This window comes from Pelophylax lessonae (genome assembly GCF_965119305.1).
Source record: "Pelophylax lessonae genome assembly, chromosome: 12".
NCBI classification, from domain to species: domain Eukaryota; kingdom Metazoa; phylum Chordata; class Amphibia; order Anura; family Ranidae; genus Pelophylax; species Pelophylax lessonae.
Genome location: NC_138779.1, coordinates 175,542,782 through 175,562,361, shown reverse-complemented (window position 1 = coordinate 175,562,361; position 19,580 = coordinate 175,542,782). Strand labels below are relative to the sequence as shown.

The 19,580-nt window shown below is 42.8% G+C and overlaps 1 protein-coding gene across 1 annotated transcript; it reads left to right on the top strand.

Moving 5' to 3' along the window:
• Window positions 1-919: 919 nt before the first annotated feature.
• Window positions 920-19,020, top strand: LOC309568948 (uncharacterized protein; the record flags this gene model as incomplete). Its single annotated transcript, XM_082274714.1, has 5 exons — window positions 920-1,013; window positions 3,138-3,254; window positions 6,678-6,824; window positions 15,240-15,389; window positions 18,857-19,020. The coding sequence occupies exons 1-5, from the start codon at window positions 962-964 to the stop codon at window positions 19,018-19,020; spliced, it is 630 nt and encodes a 209-aa protein (XP_082130840.1). The 5' UTR covers window positions 920-961.
• Window positions 19,021-19,580: the final 560 nt, after the last annotated feature.

Genomic DNA, 19,580 nt, shown 5'->3' with positions numbered 1-19,580 from the left:
TTTGTTAATAAAATGTTCAAAGCAATACATTTGTCATTTTTCTTCCATTTTCCTTCCAGTTCACAATTTTGTGCCGGTCTATCACATGAAATACATGTACGTTTTTTGGTGGTAAATAACATGACAAAATATGTATTATTTAAAGGGGTAATTATGAATACTTTATCAAGGCACTCTTCCTTGATTACTGATGGCCCCTTTAACACTTGTGTGGCATCAAAGTAATTTTTTACCGCATTTTTTGCCGCAAATTTTTCTTTTTGCGCCCCCCCCAAAAATTTTGAGCACCAGCCGCCACTGTTATCAAAGCTTCCTGAATCTGGCTCAGTGCCTATTTGAGGCCCATGGCTGGCAAAAACTCACCAGTGACAGGTTGGCAGGAAAAATACACACCTGCTTGTATGAGCCGCTGCCTTGCCTACAATGCATTGCTTGCTCACTGACAAAAATGTTGAAGAATGCAAGTTTTCAGCAAGCAAGGGTGGGAATCTTACAAGCAATTAGGTGTTTCACTATCCTGATATGTCCTGCATAAAAGTGCTAGTGTAACAAGTGCCTTACTACTATTCTCAAAAGAAAAAAAAAAGAAAAAAAAATTCTATACAATTTCCTTATTTCTTTATGATGCAGATGAAATACACAAAAAAATATTTGTTTTATTTTTAGGGCTAAGCAAACACATTATGTATACATAGTGAGTTCAGCCATTACGGAATCCAGATTGTTGAACTTAATTCAAATTCAATGCAAATATTATCTCCAAACATTTACATTTATTAAATACTGTTTGGTATCAGTTTATCAAACAAACGCCACCACAAAATGAAATAATGACCTCATAATAAATCTGCCTCAAGGACCATTAGCATCAAATATATACCAGTATTTGGGAAGAACTTAAAATCTCTTGAGAAGCATTGGAAGAAGATCACCAGCATCCAAGACATTCAAAAACAATAAAATGAAGACTGTTGCTATTATCCTGTTACTTTTCTCCTTTGGTCTAGTTACAGGTAAGTAACCTATGTAATTTACAAAATACAAGTCTCCTTTACTCTTCTTTCAAACAACTGAAAAAGAAAGACCTTGGCCCGAGTCTTGTAAGTCATCTCAGACCTCCCATGGACAATTCTTCAGCTTTTATACGAGACTTTTTTGCAACAGCAATTTTATTTGGCAAAAACCAACATAGAACAGGAAACAAAAAGTTATACAAGCTATTAATTTAAAACCAACTCGTAATAATAAATAACCCATAGGAATAACCTATAGGAATATATGAAGAATCTTCTGCTCATGTGTCAAAGACACACTGACAGTCTGGAAGAATTTTTCAGAGGTGACTGTGTGGTTCTCAATCGCCCGCACAGAAACATTCTCTGAGAACTGAAGAGCTGGATTGAATGGGTGGCTTTAATTAACCCAAAACTTTTGTTGAAAATAGCAAGTTCGCCAAAAAAATTCAATTTTGGTGAAATACATTGGAGGAACCTTAAATGGCTCCTTAGGGTTACAGAAGCTCTTTCAACAAGGCCCCTTATGTTGTGTAATGGATGCTGTAGCAAGGGCAGGAAGTTGCTGCTAAAAACGTCCGTGGGAGATTTGCAGCACCGACAAAAAGGGATGAAAAAAAGGTAAACATCAGAATTTTATGTAAAAAAAAACTGTCAATTCTTTTAATACACAGTGCTTTAGCAAATTAATTGTCATCCAGTTAGGGTTTATATCTGCTTTAAATGATTATGATTTGTACAAACAAAGTTAGACAACAGTTAAATAAAAAAAGCATGATAATAGTATTGGCATTAGGTATTTATGTGTATCTCCAAGTCATGCCACAACTCCACAGTTATTCAAGGTAATGACTATATGAATGCTACAAGAATTAGCTTGAATACATCCTGTTTAACCTCCCTGGCGGTATGATTATGTCAGGAATTCTGTACCAAAAGCGGTACAATTTTTTGCATGGAAATTTGGCGTTATGTATTATAGGCCTGCGCGCTCTGCACATCCACCTCGAGCGTGACTCGGGGATACAGATAACAGCATGGAAAATCCACCCCGAGTCACGCTAGGGGATGCCGCTAGGCAGGTTAAGGTCTAGGCCAGTGATGGCGAACCTTGGCACCCCAGATGTTTTGGAACTAGATTTCACATGATAATCATGCACTCTGCAGTGTACTTGAGCATCATGGGAAATGTAGTTCCAAAACATCTGGGGTGCCAAGATTCGCCATCATTGGTCTAGGCTGAGGAGTGTGGTGGGATCAGCTCTGATGTACTTCTGAAAAAAACTGCTAGTGCCTAAGTCTATTCCAGTTTACAGAAGATATACTGTATATATACACTATATTGTCAAAAGTATTGGGACACCTGCCTTTACACACACACATGAATTTTAATTGTATCCCAGTCTTAGTCAGTAGGTTTCAATATTTAGTGCCTGACATTAGTGATGGGCCGAACACCCCCATGTTCGGTTCGCACCAGAACCTCTCGAACAGGGAAAAAGTTCTAACATGCAAACTCTATTAAAGTAAGTCTATGGGGCATGAACATGAAAAATCAAAAGTCCTAATTTTAAAGGCTTATATGCAAGTTATTGCTATAAAAAGTGTATTGGGACCTGGGTACTGTCCTGGGGGGACATGCATCAATACAAACATTTTTTTTAAAAACAATCATTTTTACAGGAGCAGTGATTTTAATAATGCCTAAAGTGAAACAAAAAAAAATGAAAACATTCTTGAAATAGCATGCCTGGGTGGTCCCCTCAATGTGCCTGTAAAGTGGCGCATTTGTACAATGTATGTAGCCTGCTGCAGCAATACTGACATTTCTAAAGGAAAAAATGTAATTTAAACTTGCTCGCGGCTGTAATGTATTGAGGGTTCCAAAAAGGTGAGAAATCCAGCAGCCCTCAAGAGGATAGTGCTACAAATATATAGCAGATTTCCTGTTGGATGGTTTATAGCCATTGGCAGCATAATATGTAAAATTGTGCACTATAGATAAGATAACACGTGGGTTTAACTGGCTGATCAGAACAGAATATTATTATTATTATTATTAGTAGTAGTATGTGTTTATATATTATATATACATATTACATATTATTTATGTTTTTTTTCTAGTTGAAAATATCAAATGTTATGAGTGCCATGGTCGTAATTCTGAGTATTGCAAAGGTGAAGTAACTGAATGCCCAGAAGGCAGCTCTTGTATGACAGTCTATGAAAAATCTGGATTCAGTAAGTAACCATCTTCCATCTCTCTATGGGTGTAGAAAATAAGGTATATTTTGTTAGTTTTAAACTTATGGCACGGGTTCCATATTTTTAAACTGATTGTTTTTATTTAGTCTCTGTAATAATTTATATATATTTTTTGTCCTTATTAGGGATGATCGAACTTTTAAAAAGTTTGGTTCGACCAGAACACCCTAATTTCCCGAAAGTTCGGTTCGGATTCCAGAACCCCATTGAAATCAATGGGACCCGAACTTCTGGAATAAAAAAACACAATTTTAAAGCCCTAAAACCCAATAATTGCCCCTTAAAAGTGCCTGGGGTTCTGGGTCATGCCCCAGGGACAATTAATCACACAAAAAAAGTTCTTAAAAATTAACGTTTTTGAAAGAGAGCCAATTATTGAAAAGATTATTGAAAAAAAAAATGAGATTTCTTTGGATTTAGTGTCTGGGGGATCTAAAAAGTGTACCTGTGAAGTTTCAGCTCTGTAGCATGTCCAGAACCAGAAAAAGAAGATAATTTTTCTTAGAATTTGGGCGTTTTTGCTTCAGGCATTTATTGGGCGTTTTTTGGGCGTCTTTGGAGGCAGGCATGACATCTGAACTTCTGTATAGGGGTATATATATATATATAAATATATGTATGTGTGTGTGTGTGTATATATATATATATATGTGTGTGTGTGTGTGTGTATATATATATAAATATATGTGTGTGTGTGTGTGTGTGTGTGTATATATATATATATATATATATATATATATATATATATAGAATCAAAAAACACAATTTTGAAGTCCTAAAACCCAATAAATGCCCCTAAAAAGTGCCTAGGGTTCTGGGTCATGCCCCAGGGACTATTAATCAAACAAAAAAAAAGTTCTTAAAAATTGTCGTTTTTGATAGAGATATGTATATAAATATATGTGTATATAAGTCATGGAAATCCCTACCATTATATCTATAGAGGCGTAATAATCTGCTGAAAATGAAAATTCTCCCAAAGCTTGCGTATTTGTTTAGACATCCCCCACAATGGATCCCTAAATCATTTTTTTGCAAGACTCAATCAACTATTCTCTTCCTTTGTATGGGGGCCAAAAAAACCCTAGGTATAAACTGACCCTCATGCGTCCCTGTATTCAGTGTGGCCTATCCTTTCTAGACCTTTACAAATACTATCTAGCCACCCAGCTGGTCACGACCGCGTAATGGTTGAGTCCAGACCTAAACAGCCCTTCCACCCTGCTGGAAGTCACGGTAGTAAACTTCCTGGAAGCTCTCAAAGTTATTTTATTTAGAGGCCCCTGGGCCCCCTATAATTTGACTCCTCCAATGCTCACTACCATCTGAGCTTGGGGGGCTGGTCTTAGATGTGAGCATTACCCCAGGGCAGCAATCTCTCCGAATGCCCCCTAGTAGCTAAACCCCACCCTCCCTCAGTTCTATAAATTACCGGAACGCATCGAGTGGACTAAATATAAAATTAAATTCGTTTCACAGATTGTCATTGGCCAGGCAGAGTCTCCCCTCTCCTTACTTACTTTACCTTCAATCTACCAACTTCATATCATTATCAGTATTACCAGCCTTCTGTGTTCAGTTTCCACCAGCGAATCCATTGATTTAAAAATCAATCCTGGGGACGGTACTATTTTCTGATTGTTGGGAGAAACCAACCTCTAGATTGTACTCCCACTTCATTTCAGTTTCTCTCCCAGTATTGGAGGGTCTCAGGGCTAGATGGCTGTGAGATATACCTGATCTAGGCAGTGACAACTGGGACGATTTGTGGGACTTCCCCTTCCGATCTTTAGTTTCTTGAGGGGCCACTTAATTCAATTTAAATTGGTACACTGAGCCTACTTCACCCCTTACAGACTTCACAAAATGAATTCCACATGTCCCCCCGAGTGCTGGCGGTGTGGCTTGGTTCCAGAGGACTTCTCACGCATATTCCGGACCTGTCCATTCATTGCTAGATTCCGGGAAGAGGTAGTGACCTTGTTGAATTCCTTTGTTTCCTCACCCTTTCAATCCTCAATGTCCGCCTGGGACTGGTGGAGGATATTCTGCCCACAGTGGTGGAGCGAACGCTAGCCAATCTTACTCTATTTTATGTCAGAAAAGCTATTGGCCCGTATTGGAAAAAATCCACCCCTCCTACGCTCCAATTTTGGAAACAATTGATTAAAGCGGAGTTCCGGGCACAGTATCGTTTTTTTCAATGAACATACCCCCGGGACAGTCAGGGGTATTACATTCCACAATGGCTAGCCTCTGATCTGTCCCGGTTCGCACTTACCTGCAAGAAGAAATACTCACTTCTAAAATTTCTTCTCCAGCGTTGCCATCTCTGTTGTGGGCAGCTGAAGCCAGCGCGATCCTCTTCTGCGTCCTCTTCCGCGTCGTCTTCTCCCAGAATGCACCTTCACTGGCCCCTCTCGTCACTTCCGGTGCGGCGCCGCATTCCTCCACAGCTTCTGGGCATGCCCAGAAGCTGTTTAGCAGGGAATGCGTCGTCGCACCGGAAGTGACGAGCGGGGCCGGTGCCGTTGCATTGATTCCTGGAAGCGATGACGTTCAGCTCCCAGGAATCATTGCAAACCGGAAGTGACGGCGCGGGCCGCGGCCACAGAGGGAGGAAGTGGAAAATAGGTGAGTATTTCTATCTACAATTACAAGGTAAGTAAAAAAAAAAAAAATAACCCTAACTATCCAATTTCTTTTCAGGTGAAGAAGAGCAAGCGGATGGACACAAAATCGATTAGGTCGATTTTGTGCCCGGAACTCTGCTTTAATAACAGCTTTTTAAAGACACTTATACTAACAGGGTATGGCCCTGTAAATATGATAAGGTTTGGGCTAAATAGCTGGCAGAGCCTTCTACAGCTTTGGACATCTCCACAAGCCCCTAAGTATTGTATCAACATGCCTTCCCTCGTATTAATTACATGGCGCTGATGGCATCATGCAATGTTTAATGTTGCTTTCTCTGTTTTTTATTTTTTGGAAATGTCTATATTCTTTCGTTATTGTGGTGACTGGAAGGAGAAGTACCATCTATGTTACCGTTGTCACTCTCCTTTATTATTTGAAGATGTATACTTGTCACAATATCAGAGATGTGATCTTCTGAGGATTTCAACGATGTACTTATATGTTCAACGTATACTGTGTTGTTGTCTTGTTCAAAAATAAACAGATCTTAAAAAAAAAAAAAATAATAATAATAATAATTAGCACAGTGCTGAATAGCAAAAAATGGCCTGGTCATTAGGGGGGGGGACCTTCCAGGGGTCAAGTGGTTAATAAATGCACAGCTGCATTATTCATGTTTTTTTTTTCCATCTTCCTGTAGTTTGTCTTTGAATTGTACATTTTTAGAAATATTTTGATATTTAAAATATTTTTTGTTTGCAGATCATACCTACCACTCCATTGAGAAGCGCTGTGCTTTAAATCTGAAATGCAATCATAGCATGTATGCCTATGTTAATGATGATGTTTACTATGACCTGACATATGATTGCTGTGAAAATGATTTGTGCAACAATGGGACTTTTGCGAGTGAGTATAATGTATTTGTGTGTGTGTTTTCTGTTTGTTTCGTATTTGATACCTCTTCTCAAATTTGTCACAGTATGAAACAATGAAATACATTTTACATACATCAATTTATAACTCAGTGTTTCTCAACCTTTTTTCAGTCAAGCCACCCTTTACAATTCCGCACAATCTTGAGGCACCCCATTCTAAAAAAAAAAATTTAAAAAAATGAATAATTGTACATAATTTTACATAATGCAGGACAACTATATGTGTAGGACACCCAAAAGTAGTATATAGTTACATAGTTACATAGTTAGTGAGGTTGAAAAAAGACATCAGTCCATCCAGTTCAACCTATGATGTGTGTGTGTGTTTACTTTTAACCGTACATTGTATACCCCTGTATGTTGTGGTCTTTAAGGTGTCCATCTAATAGTTTTTTGAAACTATCAATGCTCCCTGCTGATACGACTGCTTGTGGAAGAGAATTCCACATCCTTACCGCTCTTACAGTGAAGAACCCCTTACGCACTTTAAGGTTAAACCGCCTTTCCTCAAGTTTTAGTGAGTGGCCACGTGTCTTATTGTATCTCCTTTCTCTGAATAGTTTGTTCCTTATGCTTGGGTCGCCAGTACAGTATTTGTACATTGATATCATATCCCCCCCTCAATCGTCTCTTCTCCAGAGAGAATAAGTTCAGTGCTTGTAGTCTTTCCTCATAGCTGATGTCCTCCATTCCCCTAATTATTTTTGTTGCCCTTCTCTGGACTTTCTCCAGTTCCAGCACATCCTTCCTGAGGACCGGTGCCCAGAACTGGACAGCATACTCCAGATGTGGCCGAACCAGAGTCTTGTAGAGCGGGAGAATGATCTCTTTATATCTGGAGTGAATCCCCTTTTTTATACATCCCAGTATTCTGTTGGCTTTGCTTGCGGCGGCTTGGCATTGCATGCCACTGCCAAGCCTGTTGTCTACCAGTACCCCCAAGTCCTTTTCCATCCTAGACTCACCCAGAGGTTCCCCCCCTAGTGAGTAGCTTGCTTTCTGGTTTCTGGCCCCCAAGTGCATTACTTTACATTTTTCAACATTAAATCTCATCTGCCATGTAGTTGCCCACCCCGTTTTGTTCAGGTCCGCTTGCAAGGTTTCCACATCCTGCATAGAAGATATTGGCATGCCTAATTTAGTATCATCCGCAAATACTGAGATTGTACTCGATATCCCCTCCTCCAGATCATTTATGAATAAATTAAACAGGATTGGTCCCAGGACAGAACCCTGGGGGACCCCACTTTCCACACCCGCCCAATCCGAGTACTCCCCATTAATCACCACCCTCTGTACTCTCCCCTGGAGCCAGTTCTCTATCCAGGTACTCACCTTATGGTCCATACCTACCTTCCTTAGTTTGTACAGTAAGCGTTTGTGGGGAACGGTGTCAAAGGCCTTTGCAAAGTCCAGATACACCACATCCACAGGCTTTCCTTTATCTAGGTGGCAGCTCACTTCATCGTAGAAGGTTAATAGATTGGTTTGGCACGAACGATTTTTCATGAATCCGTGCTGATTACTACTTATAATACCGTTTTCATTACTAAAGTCTTGTATGTGGTCCCTTAACATCCCCTCCAAAATTTTGCAGACTACTGATGTTAGGCTGACCGGCCTATAGTTACCCGGGATATATCTCGGCCCCTTTTTAAATATTGGTACCACGTTGGCTTTTTTCCAATCAGCTGGCACCATACCCGTCTGTAAACTATCCTTAAAGATCAAGAATAATGGTCTGGCAATCACCTGGCTGAGCTCAATAAGAACCCTCGGGTGCAAGCCATCCGGTCCCGGGGATTTATTTATGTTAAGTTTCTCTAGTTTAGCTCTAAGTCTATCCTCTGTTAGCCATGGCGGCACTTCCTGAGGTGTATTATTTAGTTCGGCCTTACAAGCAAGGTTCGTGTAGCCCCCGATTCCTTTGTGAAGACTGAAGAGAAGAAATTATTTAACACTTCCGCCTTTTCTCTGTCCTCAGTGGCCATTTTTCCTTTATCATCTTTTATGGGGCCAATGTGCTCTGGCCTCGCTTTCCTACTGTTTATATACTTAAAGAACTTCTTGGGGTTCTTTTTACTCTCCTCCGCTATATGTCTCTCTTGTTCTATTTTAGCCGCCCTGATTTCATCTTTACATTTCTTATTACACTCTTTGTAATGCTTAAATGCTGCCAATGACCCCTCAGTCTTGTATTTTTTGAAGGCCTTTTCTTTAGCTCTAATATACATTTTTATGTTGGAGTTTAGCCACCCAGGGTTTAGTTTTGCTCTTTTAAATTTATTTCCCTGTGGAATGCACTGGCCCACCCCCTTGTTAAGTATGCTCTTGAAGCACTCCCATTTTTCCTCCGTGTTCTTTGTTCCCAGGGTTCTATCCCATTTGATATTTTCTAGCAGCGAGCACAGTTTAGGGAAATTGGCTCTTTTGAAATTCAGTGTCCTTATATTACCCTTGTGTTTCCTATTACTGTAATTAATACTGAAACCAATTGACCTATGGTCACTGTTCCCTAAGTTGTCCCGTATTTCTATATCCGTGAGCAGGTCTGTATTGTTGGTAATCAGTAGGTCAAGTACCGCATTGTTTCTTGTCGGTGCATTCACCATCTGACCCATGAAATTGTCCTGCAAAACATTTAGGAACTGCCGAGCCTTGGCTGAGTGCGCGGTTCCTTCTGCCCAATCTATATCCGGATAATTAAAGTCCCCCATTATAATGACATTTCCCATCCTTGCTGCCAATCCTATCTGTAACATGAGGTCCGCCTCACCCTCCTCCCTCTGGTTGGGGGGCCTATAGCATACGCCCAATATTACCTTCCCCACCGTGCCTTCCCTTTGAAGCTCTACCCATAGGGATTCTGCCTCGTCCATAGCTCCATTATTAATATCATCCCTCATATTTACCTGTATACTGTTCTTAATATACAGACATACCCCTCCCCCTTTTTTACCCTCTCTATCCCTGCGATAAAGGGAATACCCCTGAATGGTCGCCATCCAGTCATGAGAGCTGTCAAACCAAGTCTCAGTTATCCCCACAAAATCTAAGTCCTCCTCAAACATCAGCAGCTCCAGCTCTCCCATCTTGTTGGCCAAGCTTCTGGCATTGGTATACAAACCTCTTAATTTTGATCGGTTACATATATCCTCGTTTGATGTTTTTAGGCTGCTCTCTTGATTTTTCCCCGTACCCACCCTGGGTATAGGAGCTCCGAACACCCTACCGCTAATGCCCCCATTTCTGCCCTCTGAAACTTGCTTTCCACTGGCTAATTCTACATCTGTACCCTCCCCCCGTCACCTAGTTTAAAAGCCCCTCTAACTTTTTGGCCATCCTCTCACCCAGTACGGCTGCACCCTCCCCATTTAGGTGCAATCCGTCCCTACCAAAGAGCCGGTGGCCGACTGAGAAGTCGGCCCAGTTCTCCAGGAACCCGAAACCCTCCTTACTACACCAGCCACTTGTTAACTTCCCTAATCTCCCGCTGCCTCTCTGGTGTGGCTCGAGGTACAGGTAGTATTTCGGAAAATACTACCTTGGAGGTCCTAGTCCTCAACTTAGCGCCTAAGTCCCTGAAATCGTTTAGGACTCTCCATCTTCCTCTGCCTATGTCATTTGTACCCACGTGTACCATGACAGCTGGGTCTTCCCCAGCCCCACCCAATAATCTGTTCACCCGATCCGCGATGTGCCAAACCCGAGCGCCCGGCAAACAACAGACTGTTCGGCGCACACGGTCTTTGTCACAGATTACACTGTCTGTCCTTCTAATAATTGAGTCCCCTACCACCAGCACCTCTCTTTCCTTTCCCTTTCTCCCGGCCTCACTGGAGGAGTTCTTCCCCTGGCAGCTAGGGGCGTCACTCTGCTCCAGCAATGCTGGTCCCTGACTGGTTTCCCCAACATCACACAATGGGGCGTATCTATTGGGGTGCTCCAGCCCAGGATCAGCCTCCTTGCCTTGTCCCCTTCTACCCCTCCTAACTGTCACCCCTCTACTCTGCTCTGATGCCTGCACCTCCAATACTCCGCCCACCTCTGGGCAGACCCCTGTCTGCACCTGACTGGTACGATCCTGGCTCTCCTCCGGTATGGACATTCGTCTCAGTGTTGCCAGCTGCTTCCCTAGATTCAGGACCTGAGCTTCCAGGGAAGCAACGTGCTTACATTTTGCGCATTTGTATTCGCCCTCGATCACATGTCTGAGGAACGCATACATATCACAAGATGTACACCGAGTCGCATCTCCACACCCGCCGGGCATTGTACCTACTAATCTAATCTAATGGGGATTCAGCGATTTAAGTCTATCCTATGTGGCTATTTCCTGGCTTCCTAACGCTACCTTTTCACCCTCTGGTATTCCCCTTCACTCACTTGACACTCAGTAGCACAACACTCACAATCTCACAGCCCGGTCAGTCGCACAACACTCACAGGCGCACAGCCCGGTCAGTCGCACAACACTCACAGGCGCACAGCCCGGTCAGACGCACAACACTCAGTCGCACAGCCCGGTCAGACGCACAACACTCAGTCGCACAGCCCGGTCAGACGCACAACAATCAGTCGCACAGCCCGGTCAGACGCACAACACTCAGTCGCACAGCCCGGTCAGACGCACAACACTCAGTCGCACAGCCCGGTCAGACGCACAACACTCAGTCGCACAGCCCGGTCAGACGCACAACACTCAGCCGCACAGCCCGGTCAGACGCACAACACTAAGTCGCACAGCCCGGTCAGACGCACAACACTCAGTCGCACAGCCCGGTCAGACGCACAACTCTACGTCACACAGCCCGGTCAGATGCACAAAACTACGTCGCACAGCCCGGTCAGACGCACAACACTCAGTCGCACAGCCCGGTCAGACGCACAACACTGAGTCGCACAGCCCGGTCAGACGCACAACACTGAGTCGCACAGCCGGTCAGACGCACAACACTCAGTCGCACAGCCCGGTCAGACGCACAACACTCAGTCGCACAGCCCGGTCAGACGCACAACACTCAGTCGCACAGCCCGGTCAGACGCACAACACTCAGGCGCACAGCCCGGTCAGACGCACAACACTCAGCCGCACAGCCCGGTCAGACGCACAACACTAAGTCGCACAGCCCGGTCAGACGCACAACACTCAGTCGCACAGCCCGGTCAGACGCACAACTCTACGTCACACAGCCCGGTCAGACGCACAAAACTACGTCGCACAGCCCGGTCAGACGCACAACACTACGTCGCACAGCCCTTGTCAGACGCACAACACTGAGTCGCACAGCCCGGTCAGACGCACAACACTGAGTCGCACAGCCCGGTCAGACGCACAACACTGAGTCGCACAGCCCGGTCAGACGCACAACACTAATCGCACAGCCCAGTCAGACGCACAACACTCAGTCGCACAGCCCGGTCAGACGCACCCACTCACAGTACACTCAGTTAGCAATAGGTACCCACAGACACCCAGGTAGCACTAGGTACTCACAGATACTCAGGTAGCACTAGGTACTCACAGACACTCAGGTAGCACTAGGTACTCACAGACACTCAGGTAGCACTAGGTACTCACAGACACTCAGGTAGCACTAGGTACTCACAGATACTCAGGTAGCACTAGGTACTCACAGATACTCAGGTAGCACTAGGTACTCACAGATGCTCAGGTAGCACTAGGTACTCACAGATGCTCAGGTAGCACTTGGTACTCACAGATACTCAGGTAGCACTAGGTACTCACAAACACTCAGGTAGCACTAGGTACTCACAGATACTCAGGTACTACACTACCCCCTCAGTCACTGTTCAATCTAAGTCACCAGTCTTACTTACCTAGTGTGTGTCCCTTTAAGCCTGTCACTAGCAGTTCCTGACGGTGAGTCACGCCGCTCAGACGATCCTCCCCTTCAGTCACCGGACCCCTCGGTTCCCCGAGATCTCCCGCACCGGCTCCCCCGCAGCACCTCCTCCTCTCTCTGCACGCACGCACGCACGCACACACACAAGTCCTGCTTCCTGCTTCCGGTTTCAGCAATTGTATGCTGAATTAGTGACAAGTAGTCAAAAGTTCGATCATCCCTAGTAGTGATTTATTCTTCCAAAGCGAACACTTTTGCATACTGGTACTGACTAGTATTCCAGTGTTTCTCTTCTCCCTCAGTTTTTCTCCCTCACTCAGTTAATCTAACCTCAGCGCTGATGGAGAGGGGCAGGAGAAGGTCAAATAAGAGTATTGTGCAGGTGCCCAACATCCTTGTTATCAACTGATGATGATGGTACACTGGCGACTGGAAGGTTGTAATGGTGCACAATGAAAACCTGTGGCTTTGTGTAATGAATAGGTAGGCTTGATCCACCCGCTGACTTGTATACAGTTTTCTGGGTAGTTTCTAGGCATTTTGCCAAGGCACCCCTGAAGACATCTGAAGGCACCCCGGTGTACCTAGGCACCCTGGTTGAAAAAGGCTGTTATACAGTGCCTTGCGAAAGTATTCGCCCCCCTTGAACTTTTCGACCTTTTGCCACATTTCAGGCTTCAAACATAAAGATATAAAACTGTATTTTTTGGTGAAGAATCAACAACAAATGGGACACAATCATGAAGTGGAACGAAATTTATTGGATATTTCAAACTTTGTTAACAAATAAAAAACTGAAAAATTGGGCGTGCAAAATTATTCAGGCCCTTTACTTTCAGTGCAGCAAACTCTCTCCAGAAGTTCAGTGAGGATCTCTGAATGATCCAATGTTGACCTAAATGACTAATGATGATAAATAGAATCCACCTGTGTGTAATCAGGTCTCCGTATAAATGCACCTGCACTGTGATAGTCTCAGAGGTCCGTTTAAAGCGCAGAGAGCATCGTGAAGAACAAGGAACACACCAGGCAGGTCCAAGATACTGTTGTGGAGAAGTTTAAAGCCGGATTTGGATACAAAAAGATTTCCCAAGCTTTAAACATCCCAAGGAGCACTGTGCAAGCGATAATATTGAAATGGAAGGAGTATCAGACCACTGCAAATCTACAAAGACCTGGCCATCCCTCTAAACTTTCAGCTCATACAAGGAAAAGACTGATCAGAGATGCAGCCAAGAGGCCCATGATCACTGTGGATGAACTGCAGAGATCTACAACTGAGGTGGGAGACTCTGTCCATAGGACAACAATCAGTCGTATACTGCACAAATCTGGCCTTTATGGAAGAGTGGCAAGAAGAAAGCCATTTAGTAAAGATATCCATAAAAAGTGTCGTTTAAAGTTTGCCACAAGCCACCTGGGAGACACACCAAACATGTGGAAGAAGGTGCTCTGGTCAGATGAAACCAAAATCAAACATTTTGGCACAATGCAAAACATTATGTTTGGTGTAAAAGCAACACAGCTCATCACCCTGAACACACCATCCCCACTGTCAAACATGGTGGTGGCAGCATCATGGTTTGGGCCTGCTTTTCTTCAGCAGTGAAAGGGAAGATGGATGGAGCCAAATACAGGACCATTCTGGAAGAAAACCTGATGGAGTCTGCAAAAGACCTGAGACTGGGACGGAGATTTGTCTTCCAACAAGACAATGATCCAAAACATAAAGCAAAATCTACAATGGAATGGTTCACAAATAAACATATCCAGGTGTTAGAATGGCCAAGTCCAGACCTGAATCCAATTGAGAATCTGTGGAAAGAACTGAAAACTGCTGTTCATAAACGCTCTCCATCCAACCTCACTGAGCTCGAGCTGTTTTGCAAGGAGGAATGGGCAAAAATTTCAGTCTCTCGATGTGCAAAACTGATAGAGACATACCCCAAGCGACTTACAGCTGTAATCGCAGCAAAAGGTGGTGCTACAAAGTATTAACTTAAGGGGGCTGAATCATTTTGCACACCCAATTTTTCAGTTTTTTATTTGTTAAAAAAGTTTGAAATATCCAATAAATTTCGTTCCACTTCATGATTGTGTCCCACTTGTTGTTGATTCTTCACAAAAAATTACAGTTTTATATCTTTATGTTTGAAGCCTGAAATGTGGCAAAAGTTCGAAAAGTTCAAGGGGGCCGAATACTTTCGCAAGGCACTGTAGACAATGGAAGACACAACTGTAGTCCACTCTAGGTGGCAACCATGGCTCTTTCCATAAATACTGTGGAGGAATCACTATAGCCACCCTAGGACAGGGAGCATGTTATTCTCAGACTTTCCAGATGAAGATAAAAGGAATAAAGCCTGAAAAAAAAATGAAAACTAATGTAACCTCCACATCTTCAACATATTACATTATCGTTTATGGGTTTAGATAAACTTTAATACGTTTCTTCTTTATCATAATGCAAACTTTTTTCTTTTCTTTTTTTTTTTCTATTTTACACCATTACCATATAGTGAAAAATATAACCTACCCCTTTAATGGGCCTGAATGTCCATCTTGCACCTCGTATGATACCTTAGAGGTGTGTAAGCCTGTCACAAATACAGTCTGCAGAAGTAAGGATGACCACTGTGCCACATTAGTTGGATTGATGGAAAAACCAGGTAGGTTTTATTACTTTTTGGGGGCTGGCTTTTGCATATTATTCTAGAGATGTGTTTCCTTGATTAGCTAAAAAGACATTAAAAGGAACATGAAACTAAGCGCTTGACAGGATATTACACCCTTTGGTACTGATGCAATAAAGGTAAGTTTGTGGGTTGCTTGAGGCACCACATCCTAAATGTAATATAACCGACAGAAAAGAAAAGGATGGATTTTTCAGATGCCAAGATGCAGTCAGACCAAAACTAAAATGAATAAAAAATTGCATTCACAAAACATGATTGCAGTATAAAACTTCAGTTGCTGAAGTAAAAGCATAATCTCCCTTTCAATAATCCCCAAGTCCCAAAACAGTAGTTGAAACCAACAATATTACAATTAATAGTTATTAGGCAAAGGTGTGCTTGCAGGGGATGATTCCATCACAAGCTTGCATCCCTCAATGTGTTTCGTGGATAGACTCGCTTCATCAGGAGAAATAGGGGGGTGTTACGTGAAAAACCATACCCGTGAAAATTCTCTACCCTCGTCACTTCCGGTGCACCTACGTCATTAAACAGCTGAACATCTTAGCAGTGCGCATGCTCAGAGCTCCGGAGGGTAAGGAATTTTCACAGTACTGTGTTGTAACGTTACACCGCATCAGCTGTTGCCGCTGTTACATTAAAACATCTTGGCTGCAACATAAAATCATCTCCGCTCCTACCCCTGTGACTTCCCTGATCTCGGCTACTAAATGTAAAAGCGGCGGCGGGTCTATGAAAATATAAATGACTGAGCTGAGATCTCCGTGATTTTTATTTTCATACACCCGCCGCTTTTACATTTAGGAGGCAAAATCAGGGAAGTCACAGGGGTAGGAGCGGAGATGATTTTATGTTGCAGCCAAGATGTTTTAATTATAACCGCAGCAACAGCTGATGCGGTGTAACATTACAACACACTACCGTGAAAATTCCCTACCCTCCGGAGCTGTGAGCATGCGCAGTGGTAAGCTGCTCAGCTGTTCCATGACATATCCAGAGCTGTGAGCATGCGCAATGGTAAGCTGCTCAGCTGTTCCTTGACGTATGTGACAGGAAGTGACGAGGGTAGGGAATTTTCACGAGGTAGGGTTTTTTTAACGTTACAGGGGGCACTTAAAACCTAAAAATAACAGAAAACAAACCATGAATACAAATGTATGACAAAACAGCAAAAAAGTAGACATGCACCAGGAGCATGATGGACTCACCAATACACTCCACACAACCCTGGAAGGAACCCCCCCACCCTCCCCCCGGGGCAGATGTGGAGGCAAATGTATGGAAAATTGCAAGTTCTGCAAGGAAATATTGATTCTTTAGATTAGACAATTCAGATCACAGGCAAAATATACACTAACAATCAAAATGGCTCCTTGGAGTGTCTACTTTCCAACAAGGATCATTTCAGGAGTTTTCATATTATTCCGGCATTTTTATTTTAACAGAAAGTAGCAAGTAGAGAGTAAGGGAAATTTTGAGCTTTCCTCCTTTTTAAGGTAAAAAAATAAAAACCCAACAGTTAATAAATATCACAAAAATAAAGCTCTATCTGTCTCGAAAAAAATTATACAAAACTCAATTGGGTACAGTGTTGCATAACAGAGTAATTATCAGTCAAACAATCTCACAGTGCTGAAAACTGAAAAATAGACTGGTAAAGATGAGGTATTAAAGGCAGTTACTCAAGTGGTTATGTAAGGATGTAAACAGCGCTAGATCCTCCCACCTACTGTAAACATATCACTCTGTGCAAATACTAACTGTGCAAATATTCCAATATTTCATCTGTGCAATATTTAAAAACAACTGTAAATCACAATATTTCAAATATATAATAAAAAAAGTTACTGTGCAATATAAAGTGCTTAAAATAGTGCTAATAGACCAAAAAGTCGTGCCTGTTTTTGTGCAATATACAAAGTACAAAAAATTATATCACAAAAAAGTGCTTGTATCCAAGACAAAAAAATTATATAAAAAGTCAGTGACAGTGAAGGCTCAAATTTCAATGCATATAAAAGTGAGTCCTTAGTGCAAAACTGTATCAACCAAATCAGGTGACTGTGCGTATACATAGGTAGTAGTGGTGGCACCCTCCAATTCACCGCCGGAATGTGGTAAGATTTCACACTTACCAGATAATGTTGATCTAAGCTGACGTAGGCCGGCTAAAGATCAAAACAGGTTTAGGGGTCTCCTTTCACTGGCAGACTGGAATCCCAGGTAGTGGACGGATGGATATCCTTGTGCGTCTCCTATGTGTGCTCTCGGAGGGCGAAAAAATTAAGAAGGCTCCTCATAGTGCAGTATGGTAATAACACTCCATCTTTTTTTTAAAAGTTCTGCAAACACTGTTAAAAAGTACAAATGCTGGTGCCCATGCTATGCTACTGTGTTTATCCTGTACTGGATAGACACAGGAGCATGGCATGGGCACCAGCACTTGTACTTTTTAACAGTGTTTGCAGAACTTTTTAAAAAAAGATGGAGTGTTATTACCATACTGCACTATGAGGAGCATGGGCGTCCGCAGGTAGGGGCAAAGGGGGGCAGATGCCCCCCCCCCCCCTGGAATCTCAATTTCCCCTTTCAAGTGGTTGTTAAGCCACTTTATACCATTCTGTCTGGTCTGGTCGGGAGGGCTGCGGATGGCGGAGACAGCTAATCTGACCACGGTGTCAGGACTCAGCAGCCATGGTATACCATGGTCAGTTTACAGAGGGGAGGACATAACCAGGCAGGATCAGCCAGGTATTTTAGGTGATAGAAGGGGCCAAATTACGCAGCAAAGCACTGTGCTGTATAACATGCTTTAAGGGAACAGGATACATATAGTTTTTTTTTTAGGTTAACAAATGCTTTAAAAATAAATACTCAAAATAAGTATAATGACTAAGCCCCTCCCCTTCATTACATTGTTGAAAAGGGGTGGAGCATGGGTGACCCTAAAATTATGCCCCCCCCCCTGAAAAAAATTCTGTGGACGCCCTTGATGAGGAGCCTTCTTCATTTTTTTGCCCTCCGAGAGTACACATAGGAGACGCACAAGGATATCCATCCGTCCACTACCTGGGATTCCAGTCTGCCAGTGAAAGGAGACCCCTAAGCCTGTTTTAATCTTTATCCGGTGTACACCAGCTTAGATCAACATTATCTTGTAAGTGTAAAATCTTACCACATTCCGGCGGTGAATTGGAGGGTGCCACCACTACTACCTATGTATACGCATAATCACCTGATTTGGTTGATATAGTTTTGCATTAAGGACTCACTTTTATATGCATTGAAATTTGAGCCTTCACTGTCACTGACTTTTTATATAATTTTTTTGTCTTGGATACCAGCACTTTGTTGTGATCCTTGAGTTCAGCTTTAAAGGCCAAATGTTAATGTTTGTTTGGATGTTAACCATGCTAATGCTGATTATTTTATTCTTTCAGATGGTGTTTTAACCAACTTTTCAGCACGGGGGTGCATGTCGAATTTGAGTTGTAACTACGAATACAGCCAAACGGTTGGATACAAAATGAAGGGGATTAAAATTCAAAACTGCTGGTTACCAGAACTGAATCATCATCCCGAGCATAAAAAAAAGGAGGAATGATGGGATATGCTACAGGAAAATTACATTAGTTCGGATTAAAAAAATGCGGCCCTCCAGCTGTTGCGGAACTAGATGTCCCATGAGGCATTGTAAATCTCTGACATTCACAGACATCACTAGGCATGATGGGAATTGTAGTTCGTGAACAGCTGGAGGGCCATAATTTGGACGAGCTAAGGGATGAGTTAAAAATAAATCTATATAAGGTGCTTTACCAGACACCGCTTTTCTGAAACATTCTACTCTTTGCCTTCCTTTGTTCACTTCCATGCTGACCATCTACAGTAAAGCTCCATTACAGTAGTAAAGGTCTTTCCTGTGCTAAGCTCACCTAAACGTGGCTCTTTGCAGTCCCCAGTAAATGAACCAAGCAATTATTACAGCACTTCCAGTGCATTGCATCCTATCACCTTTCATAATGTTGAAACATTCTTTCTTGACCCCTTAAAGTTGGCCATACCTCTTTATGTGGCAATACAGCCGGCACCACTGTCACCAACAACTCCCAGTCACTGTTTATGGACCAGAGTCGGGGATGGCTCCCAATAGCCAATCACAAT